Here is a 24,890-nt window from a genome sequence, read left to right as displayed (position 1 = left end):
GTTATAATATATTAATATGAAATCATATTATTTAATTAGTATTTGATCATAAATTAATTTAGAATTAATTTGGTGATAAAAAAGGTGACTAATTAAATATGGGCTCTTGTATTTATATAAGTGTGGGCTAATACTCATTTGGAATGGGCTTGGCATGCATGGGAGTCCATGGATAGTCCATGAAGCTTTTAACCCATGGATCTTTGGAAAGGAAGAGTCATGGGTATTAGGGTTTACATGGATGTAACCCTAATCCTCCACACTATATAAAGGAGCTTATGATGCTTGAAATGACACTAGTTGTGTGTGTGCAAGAAGGTGGCCGATTTCTATAAGCTACATACACTCTCATTGGTTTTTCCAAGTTTGTGGTGATTTGTGATTTCCATTTGAGGCTCCACATTATTGGTGCTTGGCTCTCAAACTCCAAGGAATCAACTCACTATTGAAAGGTATGTAATTCTTCTAGCTTTTATGTTGAAAAGTTCCCCATGCCATGCTAGATAGGTTATGAACCTTGGAAAAACAAATTTTCATGTATTCATAGTAAAACATAGATCCAAGGTTTTAGGGTTGCATGTACACCTTAGGAGTGTTAGGATGCTCAAAACCCAACATGTAACTCACCTCAAAAGAAAGACGAACCCTACAACTGCTTCTGCTGCGAACCGGCTCCAAACACTGAACAAAAACGCCAAAACTAAACTCCATCAATACACATGTCTAAACCCAAGCACTATGCCCACTAATGGCCTAACTAACCAAGCCCACAATTGGCCCAATCCCATTGGGCCCAATCAAGGCCCAACTATATTGGGCCCACTAAGGCCCAATTCACCATCCAAGGCCCATTAGGGCAACCCCAACAAGGAAAGCCCAAACAGAAGTCCATTACTCTAAAATCCTTAGTCCATTATGAGCCCAAACCAAAGGATAAGTCCAAGACCAAGCTAGCCAACAATCAAAGAGCCAAACTTGCACAGGAGATTCTCACGTTGTGAGCACCTTATGTTCACGTCGTGAGGTCGTGACTTTTGCCCAAAAACTTCTTCGAATACGCTCTCAAGTAGTGGGGTCTTATTCCTCACATCGTGAGGCCAGATCTGACAAAAAAATGAGCATTAAGCTCCTAATCCATTAAGCCTTAACATGGGACAGTCTAGAGGGTCTTCCTTGACCCCAAGGACCATAAAAACTGAAGCTTTTCAGTCATGTATGCCCAATACATGACTCAAACACCAAATTAGGTCAAAATGGAGGAAAAAGGACCAAGACTCAAGCTTGGAGTCCAAAACCATGACCAAAATCCAGATCTAAGACTTATAAGACTTAAGATACCACCATGCTCCATAAATTTGCCAAATTTATGGATCTCATGCATGCTAACCAACATTACAAGCCATAATATGCACGAAAACTTAGATCTAGCAAGCAAGAAAATGAAAGACATGAACTTGAGGACTTACAAAGGTCCAAAAGCTTCATAACTAGCTAATGATGAAGCCAAGATGCTAACAAATGCACCACAAATTATCTTATTCTCCCTCAATGAGCTTCAAAGACCCAAAAGCTCTTGAATAACACCGAGAATGACCAATAACTCCAATGGGGGCCGATATTAGGGTTTCCAGAGGTCTTGGAAGCGAATGAGGCTGAGGAGGAGCAGCCCTAATAATCTCATACATTTAAATACCCAAAAATTAGGGTTTTTGGGGCATCAGGTGCCTCTCACGTCATGAGCCTTAAATGAGCTTGGTCAACAAGTCAACGATCACTCACCCGAACTACTCCAACTTAAAACGGCCATAACTTCTTCGTTTCAACTCCGTTTTCAATGTTCTTTATATCCACAGAAGGGTCTCAGAGAGCTTTAACTTTCTATCAATCCCCCTTGACATAAAACTTTCCAAACAAAAATCGAATTCCATAAAAGGCCCGAACGGCCACTTTACCGATATACCCTTTGTCTCCAAAAACACAAACCGAACTCTCAGATCATCTAAACTACATTACCGACACTGAAAGGGTTTTAAACCTTTCTTCCCCAAGATCTGAAGCCTCCTGGTAACATATATTCGGGTCAATATCCCGAATATGAATCGATTTAAAACAGGATGTTACATTGGTACCATTCATCTTGATGAAGACCGAGACAAGAAGCGATTGCACGGAATCCGCAATGTCCATCACCTTCTACATCGTGTACCTGCTTAATATAAGTATAGTTGTGTAGTACTTGATATTTATATAGAGATGAATTATTTTTTTAAAATTTGTTAAAGCTATAGATGAAATGACATGTTATTCTTTCAAATTGCAAGTTGTAAAAAAGTGATGAATTATTTTTTAAAATTTGTTAAAGTTATAAACGAAGTGATGTTTTATTCTTTGAAATTGCAAGTTGTAAAAAAAGTGATGAATTAGTTTTTGAAATTTGTAAAAATTATAAAGGAAGTGATGTTTTATTCCTTCAAATTGCAAGTTGTAAAAATAGTGATGAATTATTTTTTGAACTTTGTAAAAGTTATAAATGAAGTGATGTGTTATTCTTTTAAGTTGCAAGTTATAAAAAAGTAATGAATTATTTTTTCGAAATGTGTAAAAGTTATATGGAAAAAGTATGTATGTTTGTAGTTTTAAAATTTTTAAGTTGTAGAAAATAATAAATTATTATACAAAAATATATGTATAAAAAACAATTTATAAAAACGTTCAAATAAATATAATAAATTAATAGGTCTATATAAAATATAAATTATTTTTGAAGAACCGAAAATTAAAATACTTAAAATGGAAAATATTTTAAAAAAAAACCACTTAATAATATATATATATATATATATATATATATATATATATATATATTAAAAAAAGAATAAAAATAATAAAATAGTAAAAAAGAATAAAAAATGACTTGGATTTGACATAAAGTGAAAAAAAAGAGAAGGGGGGGGGGGGGTGGCGATTTAACATGACCCTAATTGTCTGTGTGTTTGATATTTTGGAAAATATAAAGTAGATTATGCTTTCTAATTCTAGCTTTATTGAAGATACATGAGCTTCTTCCATAACAACATGGAAAAGATAAAGCATACACAAAACCTCAAGCCCTATCTTTTGATGATGAAGAAGTTTATTATCCTCCTTCAAAGACTATAATGATTCCTAAATCTCTACGCCTTTGCACTTTTGTTCGTATTATATATATGGATGATGATGTTCTCTTAAAGGTTCCATAAGAAGAAACTCATGGTGATCAACAAGAAAACAATTTCCTCCTATCCATCTATCGGAAGGTGAAAATACTATTCGAAAAATAAATTATTGGAACCTTCCTCACCTCAATAGATAAAGAAAACTAGCTTCTTACTATACCAAAAATTCTTACCCAACAGGATCCTTTCATCACACCGAAAACTGAGTTAATTACAACACTATGAGAGATGGTTGAAAACTATTCTTCCATCTTAACCAAAACATCATTGCTCTATTTTATTATGTGACGGATTTTACAACCATAAGAATGAATCACATCAATTTCTAAACACTTTGACCCAAACTATAGATTAGTACCAACCAGAAGGACCAAACTGTAATTTACTCATAAAATAATCTTTTACATTTGAAAATATAATGAAGTTTCATAAACTATATAGGAAGATGTCAATGGACGTAGATCATTATCTCATCAATGGATGTTCTTCACCCAATCTTTTTTTACTACAATGCATAGGGTAATGTGTAAAGCGATGCATGATGAAGATGCCTTTGTGATTATGCACGTGTAAATATCCGAAAGACACCATTGTCATATATTCTTGAAAGAAAAATAAGTCGAGAAACTCACTCTTTTGTATTTGGCGTGTATACAAATTGACATACTAAACAAACTACAAAACTTGTAAACCCAAAACTCAAAATCTAAAAAAAAAAAAAAAAAAAAAAAGTAGAGAGAGAAAACCAAAACCAGACTCACACAGGGAGTACAATAACGATATATAAAGATCCCTTGCAAAGATAATAGATATAGGGGAGAAACCCTCAAAAAACCTCTTCTTTCGCGCTATATAAAGCTCGATCGGGAAACCCAATAGCATTTATTTATAAGATTTCGCCCTTTTGAGCTCCTTGAATCTGTGTGTACAGTGTTGATAGATTTTATACATATATTTGTATAGTTATTTATATATATTGTATCTACGTCTACAATGGAGATGTCGCAGTCCGATCCGGTTACAGAATGGAGCTCCTCTGGTGGTCAAATAGGGCTCGAAGGTAACGTACAATCTGCAATTTGAGATTTCAATTGGGATTTTGGTTTGAATTTGTGGGTCATAATGCTAATTTCGTTGTTTGATTTGATGCAAAATGCAGAGCCTATGTGGCAGTTAGGGTTAGGAGATGCGTCTGAATCGTATCCTGAACGGCCTGATGAGGCTGATTGCATCTATTATTTGAGAACGGGGTTTTGTGGGTATGGTTCTCGGTGTCGATTCAACCATCCTCGTGACCGTGGCTCGGTAATTTTTTTTCTAAAATTCCATGGTGATTGTGTGTTTATATATGTGCATTTGTCGATTTCTTGTGTGTTTTGATGTGATCATGTATTGATTGCCTCAAAAGTGAAGTTTGTCTACAAATTGATTGGTCTTATATCCAATTTGGGCGCTCAAAGCTGTGGATTTTGAGGGAAATTGATATGTAGTCACAAACCTTTCATGCATTGTATGAAAGATGTGTTCATAATCCATGGCAGGTTATTGGAGCTCTGAGGGCTAGTGGAGGGGAGTATCCTGAGCGTATTGGTCAGCCTGTTTGTCAGGTACTTTGTTTGAAATACTTGTTCTTAATATCACAATTTGGATGATTCTTGTTTTTTATGTTGTGGGCTAGATGAATTGAAATTCATACTCGCATTATGCAGCTCAAAAGTTTCTCTTTTTCAAATCTTCCAAACTTGTTCAATGCATGTTCTTGCTAAAAATAGATCAAAGAGTGTTGCCCCTACATATCCATGTGAGGATTCGGATCTCACCCGTTTCAATTCCAATGTGGATTGGGCTTCTTGTGGGCACTAAGTCTTATGTTAGTGGGCCACTGTATACTTGATTTACATCTCACATTATGCTCTCCAGGGGTTGCTCTAACAATACCCCTTTTGCTGAAAGAATGTCAGTATGCTGTATGCATATCATCCTATTTCTTGTATGTTTTCTCCTTTTGTTCTAAAGCTATTTAGATATAAGTTTTGTCTTTTTCTTTATTTCCATATTGGAAATCTTATTCTATTTGCTTGTTTATCTTTTGGGAAGTAGTTGCTTTGTCTATTATCATGTAGAATAAAAGTATCCAATGTTATTGTATCTTATTGCTTCACAAGCTTATCTAATCTTTTGTTCTAGAGAACGATTAACATCAAAATACATGAATTTCTCTTTAGATTCATAGTCAAGAGCCAAAGAACTTAGATTTGCTATTTCATTCTCTTTTTAATTTGGTCTTTGCAATCATTTTTGAACTTCAAATTCTTACCCTGATTAATGCATGATTTTACATGGAACATGATTGTAAAAATGGTGACTATGCTACATGGCATCCAGTACTTTATGCGAACTGGAATGTGCAAATTTGGTGCTTCATGCAAATATCATCATCCAAGACAGGGAGTCGGATCATTAAGCTCTGTGGCACTGAATGTATCTGGATATCCACTTCGCCCGGTCAGTCCTTCCTTTTTGTCTTATTTGCTAAACATAACAGAACAGGTTATACTGTGTTTGGTGTGCATTAGACTAATGTCAATGAGACAAATGTTTCAATTTTGTATCCCACTCAAAAAGGTGGGACAGGGATAGACTCTATCTCTTTTTTATGAAAAAGATGTAAATACCCTTTTCGTCTTTATTATTGAAAATAAAGATGAAATATGTGGGACAAGGACCAAAGACTGGGCCAGTCTAATGCCAATGAGACAAAAATAACAATTTTTTGTCTCACCTAGACTTATCTCTTTTTTGTGAAAAAGACGTAAATACCCTTTTCGTCTTTATTAATAAAGACGAAATATGTGGGACAAGGAGTAAGGACAAAGATTGGACTGTCAATGAGACAAAAATAACAATTTTTGTCCCACCCAAAAGGTGTGACAAGGACAAACTCTCTCTTTTCTGTGAAAAAGACGTACATACCCTTTTCGTCTTTATTATCGAAAATAAAGACGAAATCTGTAGGACAAGGACAGATTGTGTGAGACAAAAATAACAATTTTTTTTGTCTCACCCAAAAAGGTGGGACAGGGACAAGGACAAACTCTATCTCTTTTATGTGAAAAAGACGTAAATACCCCTTTTGTCTTTATCATCAAAAATAGCCCTAGAAAGCTTGTCTAGTCCCATCCAGTCTTACTGTTTCGTCCATTTGACCCTATTACTTCAACTTGTTACCTCAAAATGATTTTTTTTTTCACAGGGTGAAAAAGAGTGTTCATACTATGTGAAAACAGGGCAATGTAAGTTCGGGGTCACCTGTAAATTTCACCATCCACAGCCAGCTGGCATGGTGGCATCACCAGTACCTTTATCAGCCATGCCTTCTGCTATGTACCCAAATGTGCAATCTCCTTCTGTTGCCTCTTCTCAAGCTTATGGGGTGTTGACCGGCAACTGGCCCGTTGCAAGGCCGCCTCTTGTTCCGGGCAGTTATCTGCCCGGAACTTATGGGCCCATGCTCATGCCACCTGGCATGGTCCCGTTTCCCGGTTGGAATCCTTACCAGGTATTTCCAATATGCTTTTTTTTTTCTTGAGTAACTTACATTTTTAGTCCCTAAGCTATAGTAACTTTTGTGGGTTTGGTGAAAAAATGAATCTTTTTTGCTTTTTTGGTCCCTGTAAATAATTATTGTTTACATTTTGCAGGCATCTTTACATCCATCAGGGTCTCCTAGTAGCCAACCTATTATTGGACCAGGGCCAGGAGGTTATGCAATGACTCAATTATCTCCTTCTGCCCCTTCTTACCCTTTGACCAAAAGTCAAAAGGAACAACATGTGTTTCCAGAAAGACCTGGTGAACCTGAATGTCAGTTTTACATGAAGACTGGAGATTGTAAATTTGGTTCCTCATGTAGATACCACCATCCTCCTGAATGGAATCTACCAAAGTCAAACTTTGGGCTTAGCCCAATGGGCCTACCTCTCCGTCCAGTAAGCCCTACCCTGTTTCTTAAAAAAAAAAATAATAGTAATAAATTGCAATTTCTCCAATGAATTTTGTTAATGTTTCAGGGTGCACCTCTTTGTTCACATTATGCTCAAAATGGGGTGTGTAAGTTTGGGCCCTCATGCAAATTTGATCACCCAATGGGAACACTAAGTTATAGCCCATCAGCATCTTCACTAGCTGATATGCCAGTGGCACCCTACCCTGTGGGGTCCTACATGGGAACATTAGCTCCATCATCATCTTCATCAGAACTCAGGCCAGAAGTTACCTCAGCTTCAATCGCATCAAATTTCTCAAAAATGAATCAAATTTCTCAATCCGCCGGTAGCAGTAGCACCACCACCCATGGCGGCAGTGGTGGTGGTGATGGTCATTCCACAAACTGACTTAACAATTGATCTTGTTTCTCTTTTGTTGTTGTGAGAATGTGAGAGCCCTTGGATTAGGACCCGAGTTCCTTTTTAGTCACTTGATGGTTCGATGATAAGGTTTAGAAGTTGTATTCCCGTGTTCATATATTTATATGGCATTCGTATGCATATTTGAATAAGCCTCTAGGAACTTTCTCTTAGCTTTCAAACTAGAAGAAAAACCCTACCCGGATTTGGAAAATGTGTCCGGATTGGATTGCCTATATTTGGAGGTTGTGTTTGTGTTCTGTTGTATTACTTTTTCGTAATGAAAAAGATCCAACCAGTTTTCGTTTCCTTGTCATCATTGCCTCATGGTTTCTATTTGGATATTGTATTTTATTGTACTTTGTCTTGATGGGATCTATGAGAGCATGATTTATGTTGTTATGAGCTTTGTATTTGTTTTGAGTTGCATTTCTAGGGTAGCTTGTTGGAGACTCTTGTTTGTTGAATATCTTGTTTCTTATTTGCTTTAAGATTTTTAGTCAATTTATTCATGTTTGATTTTTGTTTTTTTATTCGCTCTCAGTTAATGATATTTATGTTTGAGGTTGTATTTGTCAGACTAGCTAAACAGTTTATTGATAGCTAATAAAGTAATATGTTCGGTAAAAACTAGTTGATAAATTATATGACAAATGTAAAATGACATTTAGATTTCTGGGAAATGAACATATAATGATATAATGGTATATTTTGAAAACATAGGGGAAAAGGCCGTGAGCTTATCAATAAGCTACCTTAAATAGATTTGTAAAAAATTAGTTTATAAGCTATATTAATGGTTTCTCCAAGTAATACATTACAAAAAGCTCAACAAATGAGTTACCTTATGTGCGCCTAACAAATCCTAGCCTAAGAAACCGAACAATGCATATGATAAAATGAGCATATAATGGTATATTTGAACAATGCATATGACAAAATGAGCATATAATGGTATATTTGGAAAACTTGTGGAAAATACAGATAACTCAAGCTATTTTATTAGTTTCAGCAAACAATACATTGCATTAAGCTCAATAAATAAAATACCTTATGCGTGCCTAACACAACTTAGTCATAAACACTTCCTCGTCAAGTTCACCATACAAAAAATCATCATATAAATCTAACTGAAACAAACCCCATTCATTATTAACAGCAAGAGAAATAACTACCCCAATTGTTACCATTTTAGCAACCGGTGAAAGTCTCCGCATAATCAAATATCTTCACGTTGATTATACCATTTGGAAACCAACCTAGCTGTATATCTCTCAATCTATTTAATCTTGTAAACCCATCGACAACCAATGGGATTACAATATGGATGAAGATCTGTTATATCCCATGTTCTATTTCTGTATAAAGCTTCCATTTCTTCATTCATTGCAGAAATCCAGTTTTGATAAGATGAAACCTCTTTATAACAACGATGTTCAACAGTCTTATAAGACTAGAAACAAAAAAATAACTATCAACATCTAAGTAGGAGTAATTAAACATTTTTTTCAATCTCGTTTGTATTTTCCTTTAATAATAGAATCACTGAATCTAGTTTGTAATCTAGACTCTCTATCAGACCACACATTATACTCACTACTTGAGGGCTCATAGCTTTTGTGACTAGTTCCCTCAGAAAAGACAAGTAGACCGGATGTGTCCTCCAAATAGTGAGGCATAGATGTCATGTCATCCTGATTATTGACTAGAGTAGAAGGATGGATTGCACTAGGTGTCACGTCGAACATGTATTAAAGAAGAAGGATGAGTTACACGTACTGGGACCATCAGTCTTGTTGCTCACATCAGATCTACTTGGTTCAAGTGTTTCATTGAAGGAATCAATAATAAAAACTCATCAATGGGAACAAAATGCCCAGACTTTGAATCACTAGATACATAAATAAAAAAACTAACATAATCATCAAACCCAACTTCATTTTTATCCTAAACTGAAGTTCGCATTCTAAAAGGAAACATATTCTCATAAAACTTCATATATTTGGAAAAGAAAACATAACCATTATCAAGACTCAGTAACTTATATTCATTTTTTCGTTTGAATAACCAATTAACATTGACTTTCAGACCATTCAGAAGACTTTTGCAAATTGTTTAATTTTGTAGCAAAACATAAAACACCCAAACACACGACAATTATCAAACTTAAGGGGGGGGGGGGGGGGGTAAATAAATCATCTGAAAATAAGACAACCCATTTAAAACTGAACAGGAAAATCTATTTATAAGAAATATAACAGTTAAAACATCCCCCTAATGTTTCGAGCCATATCAGGTGAGTAGCAGCAATTTAATAAACTAAAAGAAACATGACCTTTAAGCATGAGCTTGTATTCCTCGATCCTTGTAACAGGTGCAGTGCATCTGTTGCACATGATCATGTTCAATTCTCCATGCTTCAATCTTCTACTTCCCTTAGTCGCTACATATCCGAGCAAATGTGAGGACCATATCCAATATCAAGAATCCAAGAACTAGAAGTTGACATATTATGGAGTTCAATCATAAAATGCCTAAAGTACCAATACCCTTGGCCTTGTTCTTCTTCAGATCTTCCAGGTACTCCGGGAAACTACATCTCCAGTGACCCTTTTCCTAGCAATAAAAGCAAATGGCCTCTTTGGGATCGGTCTTAGGAGATATCTTAGAGTGAAACTTTCTCTTAAGACCTTGGTTAGAATATCCAACCATGGCTTTTTCCCTTGGGATGAGAAAGTAAAGTTTCTTCTTGTTTTTATCACCACCATGCCCAATGACCAAGACGGGAGTAGGAGTGTTGGAACTTTTAGTCTTAAGCATGCTAGTTGTAACATCCCGATTTTCACCATAAAATTTTTCATTTTTATTTATTCAATTAAATCAGAGTATAATTAAATTATACGGAAAAACATGTTGCCAATGCGAATGTACAGTCTAGTCTGGCCCTTCTCACGATCCGAAGAAGTACCTAAAAACATTTATAATCAACTGGATAAACACAAAGCTTAGTGACTCCCAAAAGATCATATATCACAATACATACACATGCATACAAAAATTGGCTCACGGCCTTTCACCGATCCATCAATTGGCTCACGACCTTTCATTGATCCACCAAAAATATGTGTATTTAGACTTACGGCCTACCTGCCATTTCGTCGTCAACACGAGTCTATAGGCTCCCAACCTGTCATTGTTCCGCCGTCAACCCCTCACTTAACCGTAACGAATAATTCAAGTACAATAACATATAAGCACATAGAAACGACACGTTGGCTAGTTTAAACACATAGAGACTATACCCTTGGCTCTACTAGTACAACAACATATAAGCACATAGAGACTATACTTTCGACTCTACTTTACTAGCTCTTATATCTTAATATACATGGATATATGTTGTAATACATAGTATAGTGGGATAGATCACCTGGAAAATTACTCAGACGATTTATAGCTATCTGGGTGATCCAATTTATGAGCAACGCGTCAACGATTAATAAAAAGTATTAACATATAATAGTATAACTTATTAGTATCTATGGCAATCTAGTAATAGAAGCTGGATCTTTCATTAATCCCAATGAATACTTCAAGTTCTATCAAATAAGGAATAACTAGGTAAGATCATGTAGGATCTGTTTGGTATATAGATTATACTATTTGGAAAAATCCACTTTAAACACCTCACTAAATCAGTAAATCTAGCCTACACATCATTCTCGTAAGTAGATCACTCAGTATTATGACTGAAATCACTGATAAATCTTATTTATAGGTTTATAATAACGACTATGAATATAAATATAAGTTACACTTAAAATGTAGTAAGTGCATCTTAACTTACAGAAATTTCTAGCAAAAAGCCAGAAAGTTGCGGGCAGAACTTCAACCTGAAAGCTTCTACCCGTCGGGCTTTTTGATGCCTCAGAGTCTCGTTAAAGTGAAGTTCCCCAAACTCCCAAAAAACCGTGGAAAATCAATTACTAGATAGCGAAAGGTAAGAAGTTTGGTGTGAGGAATGGAGGGGGATTTGAAGGCTATTTATAGGCTTCCTGATGGGGAGGCACGTTGCGCCAAGGTCTAGGGTGCACCGTGCCTACGGGTAGGTACGAGGTGTGGGCTCAATAATGCCACGTGTTGCAAAATGGCTGGTGATGCTTTGCTCTAGCCGGGTAAAATCGTGAATCTTAAAAACTCATATCTCTCGCATACGAGATCCATTTTCGACAAGTAGCTATCGATGATTACTACAACCTTCATTTAGACTCCGTCGACTAATTCTCATTCTATTTTAAATTGAACAGTCTATGAAGATTACACTACAAAAGAACATGTAAAATTCATAACTTCCTCGTACAAGCTCAGTTATCAATGTTCTTTATATTGACAAATTGGTATTTACAAGATCTTCAACTCTCGTTTAGATTGTTTGAGCTAGCACATAACTGATTTAAATTTCGATTTCAGTGTCGCAAATTGTTGTACCGAAAGTTCGAAAAGTCATACTTCTTCATACGAAGTCAGATTTAGGCGTTCTTTATATACACGCTCTCGGAATTACGATTACTACGAATTTTATTTAGATTAATTAGGCTAATAAGAACCCTATCTCTGATTCATATTTTTACGACATACATTGTCATATAGGGTTGAACGCGAAACTTCGAACAATCATAACTTCCTCATACAAAATCAGATTTGGGTGTTCTTTATATCTACGAAAATCATATTGATGTCTACTACATGTTTATGATGATTATTTTGTCTAAAACATAATATATTTATATTTTGAATTTTATAAACGAACGGCTATATTAGATTCTATTATAAAGTGAAAACGGGGTGTTACAACTCTCCCCCACTTACAAATATTTCATCCCCGAAATCCAACTCCTAGCACACCTAGATATCATATTATTGGAGTTATCGAGATCAAATTGTGATATAGTTGACGTTGTCCCATCGATATTTCCCATAGAACTTCATTTTCCACCTTGGACGTACTCCCGAACTCCTCGCGAAGTTTTCTAAAACTGGAAACTTGTCGGTTTGGACTTCCATAATTTATACTCTATGACTGACGATCGTCTTCAGACGTAGAATGTCAATTTTTTCCTTTGACTAGGAACATTGTAGACGTGTTATGAAGCAAGTAACTAGGGAAATTTATCTATGACATCCTAACAGAATCCACCTTCCGAAACATGCCCTATAAAAGTCTTATGGTATATCGTTCTAAATTTTGTGTCCCGCGACATGTTTCTATGGTACACCCTTAAAATACCTACGAACCTAGATTGCAAGCGGTCTTTCTACCTAGATTAGGCGTTCCAGTGTCCTGCAATTTAACCAAAGCTACTATGATGAGTTTATTGGTTCGAAAACTCTGGAACCAATACTCTAATATTGATGACGGACTCGTCATAAGGCTTACTTATTTTTCAAATTACTAGATTATAATGAACACTAGGTCACCAATAACCTTCTTACAAGGCTCTAACTACCTTAGTTGTAATAAGGTACAACTACTACTCGAGCATTTCGTTTCTACACCTGCTCACGACACATCGTGATACTATCCAACTACTACGATTACGATGCTAAACCGCTCATGTCATTATCCCCATTGGGCCTGAACACTCATGACCAACCCTTTGGTGGTCTTGAACACTCACAACTGTTATTCCACTGTCCTACAAGAACCCAATCGTATTCCTTCATTGATTCTTACTAATTACAACGGCCTCTGCTACTTAACCGCTAGATGCCCTAACTAACTCAAGGTTCCTAATCCATACAACACCAAATCTAAAGTTTACACATCGCCCTATATCAACCTAGGAATGCTATAGATTTATTAGTCCTACATCGATTCATACTTATGCCAAAAAGTAATCATTAACCCAATAAATTAGCCTAACCCGAAGTCTAAGATAATACTAATGCATCACTAGACGCATACGTTGTTGCACCCGACGATCTATCTAACGTGACCCTTAACTGAATGAACGTATCTAGGAAATTTATACTAGTCGCTTACTATCCTTTACAACCGAGATTATGCACCCAAAAGCTTCGACAAATCTTTGATCATATTCTACCTTTTTAATGCAATTCTAAATCCTAGGAGTACATAGATCCTTTTACCTTTTTGTTGGTTGGACTTTTACTGATATTACTACAATATGACTTATAGTCTATGGGTATTCTAGCAAAAGACTTCCTTCTTCTTTTACCCGTACAACGAAACCAAAACTAACAACCTCCATCCATAGGTGTCGCAACTCTTCCGGACCTTGACGTTGAAACCGAAAGTCGAACTTCCCTTCTCCCTTTCGCTTTAAGGGTCGGTTCTCCCCTACTTGGGTTTGACCCATCATCCGCTACTACTTTTAGCCGATCAAAGTCTAAGTTGTCTCTTCCTATATAATTTGTAGCTCTTTTTGACATTGAAGAAAATCTCGATTGTTGATGTGTTATTTTTAATGTACTAGTTTTTTATTTATAATTCCTAGTTTATCACATATACACCACACCTTACAGGCAGTGAACCCCATCGAGTATAGTATAGTTTTGATAAGAAAGGGTGTCGAAATCAAGGGGAATAGTAGTAAATCAATATTATAATATTTCATTATAGTTTATACTAAATAAAATAAAGCAATACAAAAGGGGTTTTGATTATTAAAACTCGACTAATAACTTAACTAACTAGATAAACTTACTGGAAACGAATCACTTTAGGAACTTTGGTTTAGTTTGGATTACTTATCAAAATTATGGTTAACTTCGTTAATAGTGCAATGGATCTATTAATTGGTTACCGAATTATAAAGTGACTAGTTATCTTGATCGGATTTCCTAGTACTAATAATTAATGAACTAACAAAATGATCATGTAATTAGTGAACACATAATTAATTTAATATATTCAGATTATGAAGTTTCCATTGGTAGAGATCATGCTCGAGTTGTTGATATTTTTCTGTGTCTTGAGCTCTCTTGTATTCCAATTCACAATCCCTTATAGAATGAGGTCCTCCACAAGCTCCACATCTATCGTGTACCATATTAATGGATCCATCCATCTTTGTGAGCCTATTTTCCATGGCGTCGAGTTTCGCCATTACAACCGTTAAGACTTTGGAAACTCCATCTCCATTCGCACTTCTTCTCATGATATCCACCCTCCCTTGGGTTGTGATACTCCCTTGAATGCTTGACGAAATCTTTAATTAAATCTTTCTAGTGGTAGGATCCTTCTTTGTCATGGGCCCTTGACAGTTTAGAAGTTGGCGAGTGCGTATATTGACTCCATCATAAAATATTGAGATTTCTTGTTGCATATTGAAGTCATGTTGAGAGAAATGTTATAACAATCTCTTGTAACGCCCCAAGCTTCGTATAGCGACTCCCCCTCTAATTGTTGAAAATTCTGGATATTTCTCTTTAGCTTCGCCAATTTTGAAGGTGGGGATTGATGAAATTTTTTTTCCTAAAGACAGCCCATGTTGTGATTGCTCCGAAGGGGAGTGATTTAACCATTCCTTAGCTTCACTCTTCAATGTGGCCAGTAAAAGTCGAAGCATCACTACATCTTTACTCACGTTTGGAGCATTAAAATAACGTGAAATCTCCACCACCTCTTCTATATACTCATAAGCGTCCTCGTGCTCTTTCCCATAAAAAAGTAGTTCATTTAGCATGCCAAGAATGTGTCCTAGTAGTTTGAACTTTGTAGTGGTTGGGATTTTTGGTGGATCAAGACCTCATTTGTTGGCATTCCTCATATGTCACTTGTATTCTTCCATTTTCATGGTCGTGATGTCCCCCATTTTTCCCTGCTAAGATACGACTAGAAAACACGCGTAAAGCGAACAAAAAATAAATAAAATAAAAACTGACAAAGACAAAACCGCGACGTGGTCAAGATGCCCACGACGTGGTGGATATTCAGAAAGAAAAGTAAATGCAGAAAAAAAAACTTTTTGCAGTTTTTATCCCACAAAATGGAACGAATAACTAAAAGCAATTAAACTCTAAATCAAATAAGTTGTTCCCCGGAAACGGCGCCAAAAACATGATGTGTTATTTTTAATGCACTAGTTTTTTATTTATAATCCCTAGTTTATCGTATCTAAACCACACCTTACAGGTAGTGAACCCAATCGAGTATAGTATAGTTTTGATAAGCAAGGGTGTCGAACTCAAGGGGAACGGTAGTGAATCAATATTAGAATATTTCATTATAGATTACACTAAATAAAAGAAAGCAATAAAAGGGGTTTTGATTATTAAAACTCAACTAATAACTAAACTGACTGGAAACGAATCACTTTAGCTACTTTGGTTTAGTTTGGATTACTTATCAAAATTATGGTTAACTTCGTTAATAGTGCAATGGATCTATTAGTTTGTTACCGAATTCTAAAGTGACTAGTTATCTTAATCGGATTTCCTAGTACTAATAATTAATGAACAACTAATACAATGATCATGTAATTAGTGAACACATAATTAATTTAATATATTCAGATTCTGAATGATATGATCTAGTGATTTTTCATCAATGGTCATGACAATCAATCAAAGCATAACATGGATATGTCAGCTCTCTAACACAACCAAAATCACAGATTAACATTACCTAACCCTTGGATTTGATCAGTCTCTAGTCCTAACAGTTTAATAATCATAAACTAATTAAGATTCAAGTTAATGTAATTAGAGTGGTTCTCTTAACTACACATAACTCAAAATAGGCAATAAAAATCATAACTTTAACATTATAGGTGATGATCAATCAAACAAAATTAATAACCAAACTAATAAAATCCAAAACCATTGAAATCAACACATAAAATCGAGTTTCATCTACTCCAAACAAGAGTAACAGGTTTTAACACCTAAATTCATAAATTAAAAACAAAGGGAATATAATTGGAATACTAATCATGATCCGAAAAGCAAATCAAATGATTCCCGACATGAATCTGCTTTTGAATCCTTCAGATCTTCGCTCCATATCAGCTTAACAGCCTTTCGGCCGCCTTCTAGACCCTCAAAATGGCAGCTCTGAAGTTACTTGTGGACCAAGGATGGTTGTTAGTTGTCAAAAATCTCTAAAAATCATCCAAATGCTCGAAATATATAGATTCCCAAAAATCTAATCACCACAGCGTGGTTGAGAGGCACCATGTTGTGGTCTTCATGGATATCCTGTATTCTCCAAGTCAGCTCAACGATCACGAAGTTTCTATTTACCACGTCGTTTTGATGATCACCACGTCGTGGTCCTCTGTCTTCAAGTCTATTTTTTTCCTTCTTTTTGTCCTAGCTCCCGTTTTCCTGCTTCCAGCTCCTTGTTTGCTTCCTTTTTGTCCCGAGCATGTCTTTGCAACTACAAAGTAGATTTCAAACATAGTAAGTACCTTTTGTCCAAAACTAAGCATGTAACATCCATAAAATTTCAATAAAATTTAAACTTTCAAAACAACCCTTGTTCTATAGAAGCGTTTACAAAACCCATTAATTTCCAAAACGTTATTTAAAAATCAGAATCTTTTTCAACACAGTTTTCAAAACGTTCACATTATCAGAGTTTCCCAGAAATCATAAGTCCAAAACGTGAGAATGTGTACAGTCACGCCTTCACCTTGCCACGATCCACTAAAGTACTTGAAACCATAAACCAAAACTGTAAGCACGAAGCTTAGTGAGTTCCCCCAATGTACCAACATACAAGCAATAGCACATATACAAATAACAACAACATACTATGGGTCCAATCAACCATCGGGTTGGAATACCCCAGGCCCTCAACCATCGGGTTGGAATGCCAACATACTGTGGGTCCATTCATCCATCGGGATGGAATACCCCAGACCCTCAACCATCGGGTTGGAATGCCAACATACTATGGGTCTGATCATACTCGGGATGGAATACCCCATGCCCTCAACCATCGGGTTGGAATGCCAACATACTATGGGTCCGATCATCCTCGGGATGGAATACCCCAGGCCCTCAACCATCAGGTTGGAATACCCCGGCCGGTTGGCTTACGCACAAAGCAGTGAAGCCTCAGCCACCAATCAAATATATGCATATATAACAGATAATCATATAACAGTCTATAGTCAGTCGACAGATCTAATTGATCACTAAATATAACAGTCTATAGTCAGTCGACAGATCTAAAAAAGTTTCCCTGAGGTTTGGATGCTTTGGGCTGAAGTGGTTAAGTCGACAATGGAGTTTCTGGACCCGAGCATTACGCCCTGCATAGTCCTAGTACGCCCCGCGTACTGGTCTAACTTCCCCGATCAGGATTCGTTTGTACGCTGAGCGTACCAAGGGAGATACCCCCCGTGTAATCTCGCTGTAGGATTTTTGGGCTAAATCTCCTATTGGTCCTTGAGTGTTGGGCCTGGATTTTGGGCTTGCTGTATTGGAGATTTTGGATCAGAGGAATATATATATATATATATATATATATATATATATATATATATATATATATATATATATATATATATATGTCTTGGGCCCTTGTGTTGAGCTTGCCATTTGGACTTAAGTTTAAGGGTTGGGCCGTAGGAGAGCCCATTTAGTATTGGGCCTTGGTGGGCCTAATGGGCTTGAGTTATTTTGGGCCGGTTAGTGGACTATCTTTAGACCTAATGAGTGAGGGTTTGGTCTTAGATCCTAATTGGATTAATTGTGGGTTTGGCTCAGTATTAGAGGCCGGTGCGCAGCAGCAGCATTTATAGGAGTTGTTCGTCATCCGAGGTGAGTCTTCTCAATATACTTACCTTTAGTGGTATTTGTGTAACCGGAGGGTCTTGTATGCTATTATTGAGTATTGTGATATCCTGCATTATGTCTTTGTGATTTATGCTTTGTATTATCCTGAGCCTACTGAGTTAGGACCGGAGGGTCCACCCGAGTTGTGGGACCGGAGGGTTCCACTGAGACACATTGACCGGAGGGTCTTATTTGAGATATAGCCATGAGAGGCTAATGAGATGTGTGTGGTATTTTGGGGAACTCACTAAGCTTCGTGCTTACCATGTTATGTGTTATGTGTTTCAGGTACTTCTAAGGGTCACGGGAAGGCGTCAGCTTGATTGTACACACGAGATGTAGTTATGTTGTGAGGATCCTGGATTTTATTCAAACAACTATGGACATGTGTTTTTGATAATTTGACATTTTGGGGATTTTGTGAAATGTGTTGATGAAAATTATGTGATTTAAAAATGAAAAATTTGTTTGACAATTTACGGTGTTACAAGTTGGTATCAGAGCCTTGGTTTGAGGGATTTGGATGTACTTTCGGGTATGTATGAACTCAAACAGAGGATTTGAGAAAAAATTTCAAAGAGAAATGATTTTTCTAAAACGAGTAAAAGAGAAAAGGAGGAGGAGCAGTGTGTACAATCAGCCAGAGCCCAAACGGTGATTCCCAAAATACCATTATTTGTTTGTATTATGAGATATTTATGTTATATTAGAGTTGCATGCTAGAGGATAGGCTAGGTACTTCAGAATTTAGAGCTAGAGTTGTCTGATTCATGATGCCTTAGCCTAGGGCATGCTATTGACTGATCTTATCTGTTATTTGCTCTGTGTGTACTGAGTAGGAGAAATATAGCAGAAATCTTTTAGAGAGAGTTTTGAGTAGCAGACTAATCTAGGAGAGATACCTAGATGTGCATTTGATGAATCTACTAAGAGAGTAGTTATACACTCACGAGAGGTGGGATTGCCTGAGTTCGATGATGCCTTTTGAGTTGTGGATAGAGCAAGTAGAGTTGTATGTCGGAGTGGGTTTATGGGTTGGTGGAGGATATTCATTGCTCGAATGTTGCTTGCTTTGTGCTTCATGGAACTCTTGAATGATGGGAGTCAGCTACTAAGTGAATATGACGATATTCAGGAGGTAGGTGGCTGGCATCATGAGGAGTTCTTCAGCAGCTGATGGCAGAGAAGTGTGAGAACCTAGGAGAACCTAGGAAGTAATTTTAGCCCAATGAGTGCGATGTTTAGAGATGAGTATTCGCTGGAGAGCAAACATGTGTAATGGGATTGGAGACCGAGAAAGTTGGGAAGCTACTTAGGAAATCTGGGACGATCCGTATGGAAAGTATGGGTAGATGTGGAAGGTATTATGCGACCGTAGTACTGAAAGCAGAGGACCCATACTCGAAGCATGGAGAATTCTAGAGGTCCTAAATAGCAGGTTGAGGGGAGATAACATGGTTCGGGTACCATGATTCGTAGCAGAGAGTGCTTCCATCTCTACCGGTTATCCGGCTATGGTTGTTCAGCTCAGAGTGGATTTGGTAGATTGTGAGGCCATAGGGCCATGTCCAAGGGTGTAGAGTTGTATAGACTATAGAGGGAAGGTGTCTTGTATACCAAAATCTTCGCCGGGAGTTGTAGAGCATAATCTGGTTGGGTGTGTGCGCCTATCTATGTGAGATCACAGAAAAGGAGTCTAGTGAACCTGGCACGGTGATGATATGACAATAAGATTGTGGGAGCAATCGACAACGAGTGGATTTGTGGTTACAAGAGAATGGATGGGGGCAGGAGGGAGTAATCACCTAGGACTATCATAAGGGACAAGGGGATGAGCCCCTGGCGAGCGAGAGAGTGTTGTGGGACTGTGGAGAGCCATAGTATCCACTAGTCAGCGAGAGAGTGTTGTGGGACTGTGGGGAGTTGTAGTATCCAGGGTGTTGTGGGGGCTGCGGGGAGCCATAGTATCCACTAGTCAGTGAGAGAGTGTTGTAATACCGCGGGGAGCCGTAGCATCCACTAGTCAGTGAGAGAGTGTTGTAAGACTGCGGGGAGCCCTAACATCCATTAGTCAGTGAGAGAGAGTATTGTGGGACTGCAGAGAGTCGTAGCATCCACTAGTCAGTGTGTGACACAAAGATATTCTTAGGCTTGGGTAGCCTTGACATTAGAGACTTTGGGAGCTTGGTGGTCGGACCAGGTGTGAGATTGGGGTCTCAGTGATGGACGGGAAACCGTTACAACCCGTTTTAGGGAAGGGGTTGTCGCGAATCGGAAGTAATGAGGGTATGAGGCGTGCGTAGATTCTCGAATCTTGAGACATGAGTTGAGTACCGGGTTGAGATCTCAGGTTTCCAGACGGATTTCATTTGAGTGGTTATGGTTTTCATCTGGTGTTTAGACCTGTGTGGGTCGGTTCATTGGCGCGGGGAGGATCACGACACGCATGGAGATTAGTAAGGAATAGACGACTGAGGTCGGAGGTGATGAGTGACTAGAGATCAGTTATGATGTTCGCTTGGGGTAAAGTGAACTTAGTGATCGCGTGTGCAACATGATTGAGCGAGATAGTTCCGTGGGATGGAACTACAATGGACTGCCGAAGGTGCTAAGGGTAGCCTGTGACAGTAACACGGTTGGGTTGGGAGTCGACCCTGTATCCGGGTTCGGTGTTGGGCATTGGAAGATGATTGGAGTTATGTTTGTGGAAGTCAGTGGATAGTCTCGGTCGGATATGGTCTTTCAGTTCGGGGCCGGAGCTGAATCGTCCTGGGATTTGTGTTGGGATGGTTCAGCATGACGGGAGGTCAGACCTAGAGTAGGGTTTCAGATTCCTTGTGGAACAGTAAGGAGATTGTTCTTCCTCGAGCTGGAAGTTTCTGTTTTGATTCGGCTGTCTTGAGGAGATCATTGTATGTTCTGAGTTTGCAAGTTGTGCTAGGGAGCCCAAGAGTATGGGCGAAGGGTTGGTTCGATATTTTATGAACCTTGGATTTTGGAGTTTTGAGGTTGTGATGAGTTGCTCGAAGCGTAGGGATTCTCGTCACCCTTTTGATCAGAGAGTGTCGAGGAGCACCGAGATAGTGCTCAGGTCGACGGAGCAAAATTTAGCAGGCCAGACAGAGGTTGCTGACGGTCTAGAGTCATCGGGAGGGTTATGCAAACCGGCGACATTCAGAGCTAGAGTTCCAGGTCGGAGAGGTTGTCCTCCTTAAAGTATCCCCATGAGGAGGGGTGATCTGATTTAGGGAGCAGGGCAAGCCGAGCCCTAGATATATTGGTCCTTTCAAGTGATCGTTCGTGTGAGTAAGGTAGCTTATTGGTTAGATCTTCCTGCAGAGTTGAGCCAGATTTATAACACCTTCCACGAGTTCCAGATGAGGAAGTGTGTAACCGATGACACGGTAGTGGTTCCTTTAGGGGACATCCAGGTTGATGATCGCTTGGACTACATTGAGAAGCCGATAGCGATCTTGGTTAGGAAGGTGAAGGTTTTGAGGAAAAGAGGTGCCCTTTGTTCAGGTTCAGTGACAACATCGGATGGGATCCGAGTGGACTTGGGAGCCGGATTCCGAGATGCGAGAGCAGTACCCAGAGTTGTTCCGGGAAATGACTTCGAGGGAGAAGTTTGATTCTAGGGGGGAGAATTGTAACATCCTGTTTCGGATCGTCTACGATTTAGGGTTCGTGGGCTGTAACCCGGGCATGAGGAAGCCTTGAGGTTGCGACAAGTTACTAGAAGTGTAGGGCTTCTCGCCACCTTTCTGAGGATATGAGGTTCGTTGGAAACGGACTTATAACGAAGAAGCTATGATAGTTTGATGTTTTGGCAAGTTTAGTCCTTATTGAGAAATGGCTAGCAAATGAGTACGATGGGCGTAAGTATGTGTACGCGCAGCATACTTATATGCGTAGCATGGACGCAGAGACCACCTTATATGTTGGGCATACCAGAGGGTACGCTGGACGTACTAGGCAGAGAATGTAAACCCTAATATTTTGAGGTGACCCTAAGGAACATGATGGCCTCATTTTCAGCCACCATTTCCAGCCTCCAACTCCTCTCAAAACCCTAATCTCGTTTCCATGTCTTGTATGACTGTGGTGGCTCATTTGATTGTTTTTAGTGAAGCTCTTGGTGAATAAGGAGTGTTGAAAGAGGAAAGATTGTGCTTCTAGCTTGTGGATCCGAGTTCTACACTTGTTGGTGCATCTTCCAGAGGTATAAAGTTCGAAACTTGCTCATTGTTGTGTTAGTTCTTCTTTTGGGTCCATTTTAGATTTTTATGTCCCAAGATTGAAACTTTGTGAGTTTGGTGAACTCCAGAGCAAATCTCCTATCCTTTTAAGTGTTTTGGGTTGCCTTGATTCATAAAAATGAGAACTTGGTCGTCTAGATTTCTTCATGCATGTGTTAAGAGGAATTAAGAGAGTCTTAATGGTTATTCTGGAAGTTGGGTCCCATTAAGGCATGAAAACTGATAAAGTCGCCAACTTTATCAGTTAGGAGCTTGTAAAAAAGTTTCCCTGAGGTTTGGATGCTTTGGGCTGAAGTGGTTAAGTCGAGAATGGAGTTTCTGGATCTGAGCATTACGCCCCGCGTAGTCCTAGTACGCCCCACGTACTGGTCTAACTTCCATGATCATGATTCGTGTGTACGCTGAGCGTACCAAGGGAGGTACGCCCCGCGTAATCTCGCTGTGGGATGTTTGGGCTAAATCTCGTAATGGGCCTTAAGTGTTGGGCCTGGATTTTGGGCTTGCTGTAATGGAGATTTTGGATCAAAGGAATATATATATATATATATATATATATATATATATATATATATATATATATATATATATATATGTCTTGGGCCCTTGTGTTGAGCTTGCCATTTGGACTTATGTTTAAGGGTTGGGCCGGTTAGTGGACTATCTTTAGACCTAATGAGTGAGGGTTTTGTCTTAGATCCTAATTGGATTAATTGTGGGTTTGGCTCAGTGTTAGAGACTGGTGCGCAGTAGCAACATTTATAGGAGCTGTTCGTCATCCGAGGTGAGTCTTCTCACTATACTTACCTTGAGTGGTATTTTTGTGACCGGAGGGTCTTGTATGCTATTATTGAGTATGGTGATATCCTGCATTATGTATTTGTGATTTATGCTTTGTATTATTCTGAGCTTACTGAGTTAGGACCAGAGGGTCCACCCGAGTTGTGGGACCAGAGGGTTCCACTGAGACACATTGACCGGAGGGTCTTATTTGAGATATAGCCATGAGAGGCTAATGAGATGTGTGTGGTATTTTGGGGAACTCACTAAGATTCGTGCTTACTATGTTATGTGTTATGTGTTTCAGATACTTCTCAGGATCACGGGAAGGCGCCAGCTTGATTTTACACACGAGATGGAGTTATGTTTTGAGGATCCTGGAATTTATTCAAACAACTGTGGATATGTGTTTTTGATAATTTGACATTTTTGGGATTTTGTGAAATGTGTTGATGAAAAGTATGTGATTTAAAAATGAAAATTTTGTTTGAAAATTTACGGTGTTACATTTGGACACCAACTCGGCGAGTTCTTCATTAAAATCTCGTATTCCCCAAGTCAGCGTCAAGAATCGCGAAGCTTCTATTCAACTTGGTGAGTTTGTGTTAAACTCGATAAGTTAGTTGGGAATCACCAATTTATCAAAACATGAAAGTCGTCCGAAATTGTGTCTAGTTTTCATAACATTTTGAATCTCGTTAATCGGAGTTACGAATCATGAGATATGGTCAAAACAATGACAATGGGTCAAGCTGTCCAACAACACCCTTTTTGCGTCTTTTTAGCTACTTTCTCCTCCTTTTGCATTCCAATTCCCATTTTAACTGTAATTTAACATTTCAAAGCGTATTAAGTATCTTTTTGTTCTAAAAAACATAAAAACATAGTATAAAATAATAAGAAAACGTCATAAATATATGCATAAAATAGACGTTATCAAACTATCCTACACTATCCTTTTGCTTGCCCTCAAGCAAAATTGATTTTATTATTAACATATCAAGACTTTAGTTACCAACATTGCACAAGAAAATCCATTTTGAGCCTCTCCATTACTCCAAGACCGCAATGCATGTATCTGTGTCTAAATTTTTCCTAAAAACCTCCCAAATCCTAAATACTCACAATCTTCATAAACACTTGCCCACTTCTTTTGAACAACGCTCATTTTATGCATCCCTCCGAATCTATCCCCAAAAATCTTTCTTAACCTCAAGGTAATTTTTTATTAAGCTCCCAAGCATACATATAGAAAAATAACCTAGAAAAAAAACTACAATAAATAATTACTTGGAAAATTGCCTTATTTCTTCACTTTCTTCAAGATCTTCATCCTTTGATAACTCTTATTCACTTAAGAACTTTTCTTTTCAACTTTTTTTTCTCTTTTTTTTCACAACTTTTTTTCACTTTTTTTTCTCTTT

The 24,890-nt window shown here is 37.9% G+C and overlaps 1 protein-coding gene across 1 annotated transcript; it reads left to right on the top strand.

The window, feature by feature from the left end:
* Positions 1-3,939: 3,939 nt before the first annotated feature.
* On the top strand, positions 3,940-8,023 carry LOC145114893 (zinc finger CCCH domain-containing protein 32-like). Its single transcript, XM_079051012.1, has 7 exons — positions 3,940-4,275; positions 4,375-4,520; positions 4,757-4,822; positions 5,601-5,720; positions 6,469-6,774; positions 6,917-7,204; positions 7,286-8,023. Exons 1-7 carry the CDS (start codon positions 4,209-4,211, stop codon positions 7,607-7,609), a joined length of 1,317 nt encoding a protein of 438 aa, XP_078907138.1. The 5' UTR covers positions 3,940-4,208; the 3' UTR covers positions 7,610-8,023.
* Positions 8,024-24,890: the final 16,867 nt, after the last annotated feature.

Source organism: Lactuca virosa, chromosome 5 (assembly GCF_052849685.1).
Source record: "Lactuca virosa cultivar CGN04683 chromosome 5, Lactuca_virosa_CGN04683_v6, whole genome shotgun sequence".
In the NCBI taxonomy this organism is placed as follows: domain Eukaryota; kingdom Viridiplantae; phylum Streptophyta; class Magnoliopsida; order Asterales; family Asteraceae; genus Lactuca; species Lactuca virosa.
Note: the sequence above shows the minus strand (reverse complement) of the source record. Positions and strands in the feature narration are given on the sequence as shown.

Coding starts and splice junctions, on each gene's coding strand:
- LOC145114893 (XM_079051012.1), top strand. CDS start 4,209: ATGGAGATGTCGCAGTCCGATCCGGTTACAGAATGGAGCTCCTCTGGT. Junction 6,775..6,916: donor CCGGTTGGAATCCTTACCAG/GTATTTCCAATA, acceptor TACATTTTGCAG/GCATCTTTACATCCATCAGG. Junction 7,205..7,285: donor TGGGCCTACCTCTCCGTCCA/GTAAGCCCTACC, acceptor TTAATGTTTCAG/GGTGCACCTCTTTGTTCACA.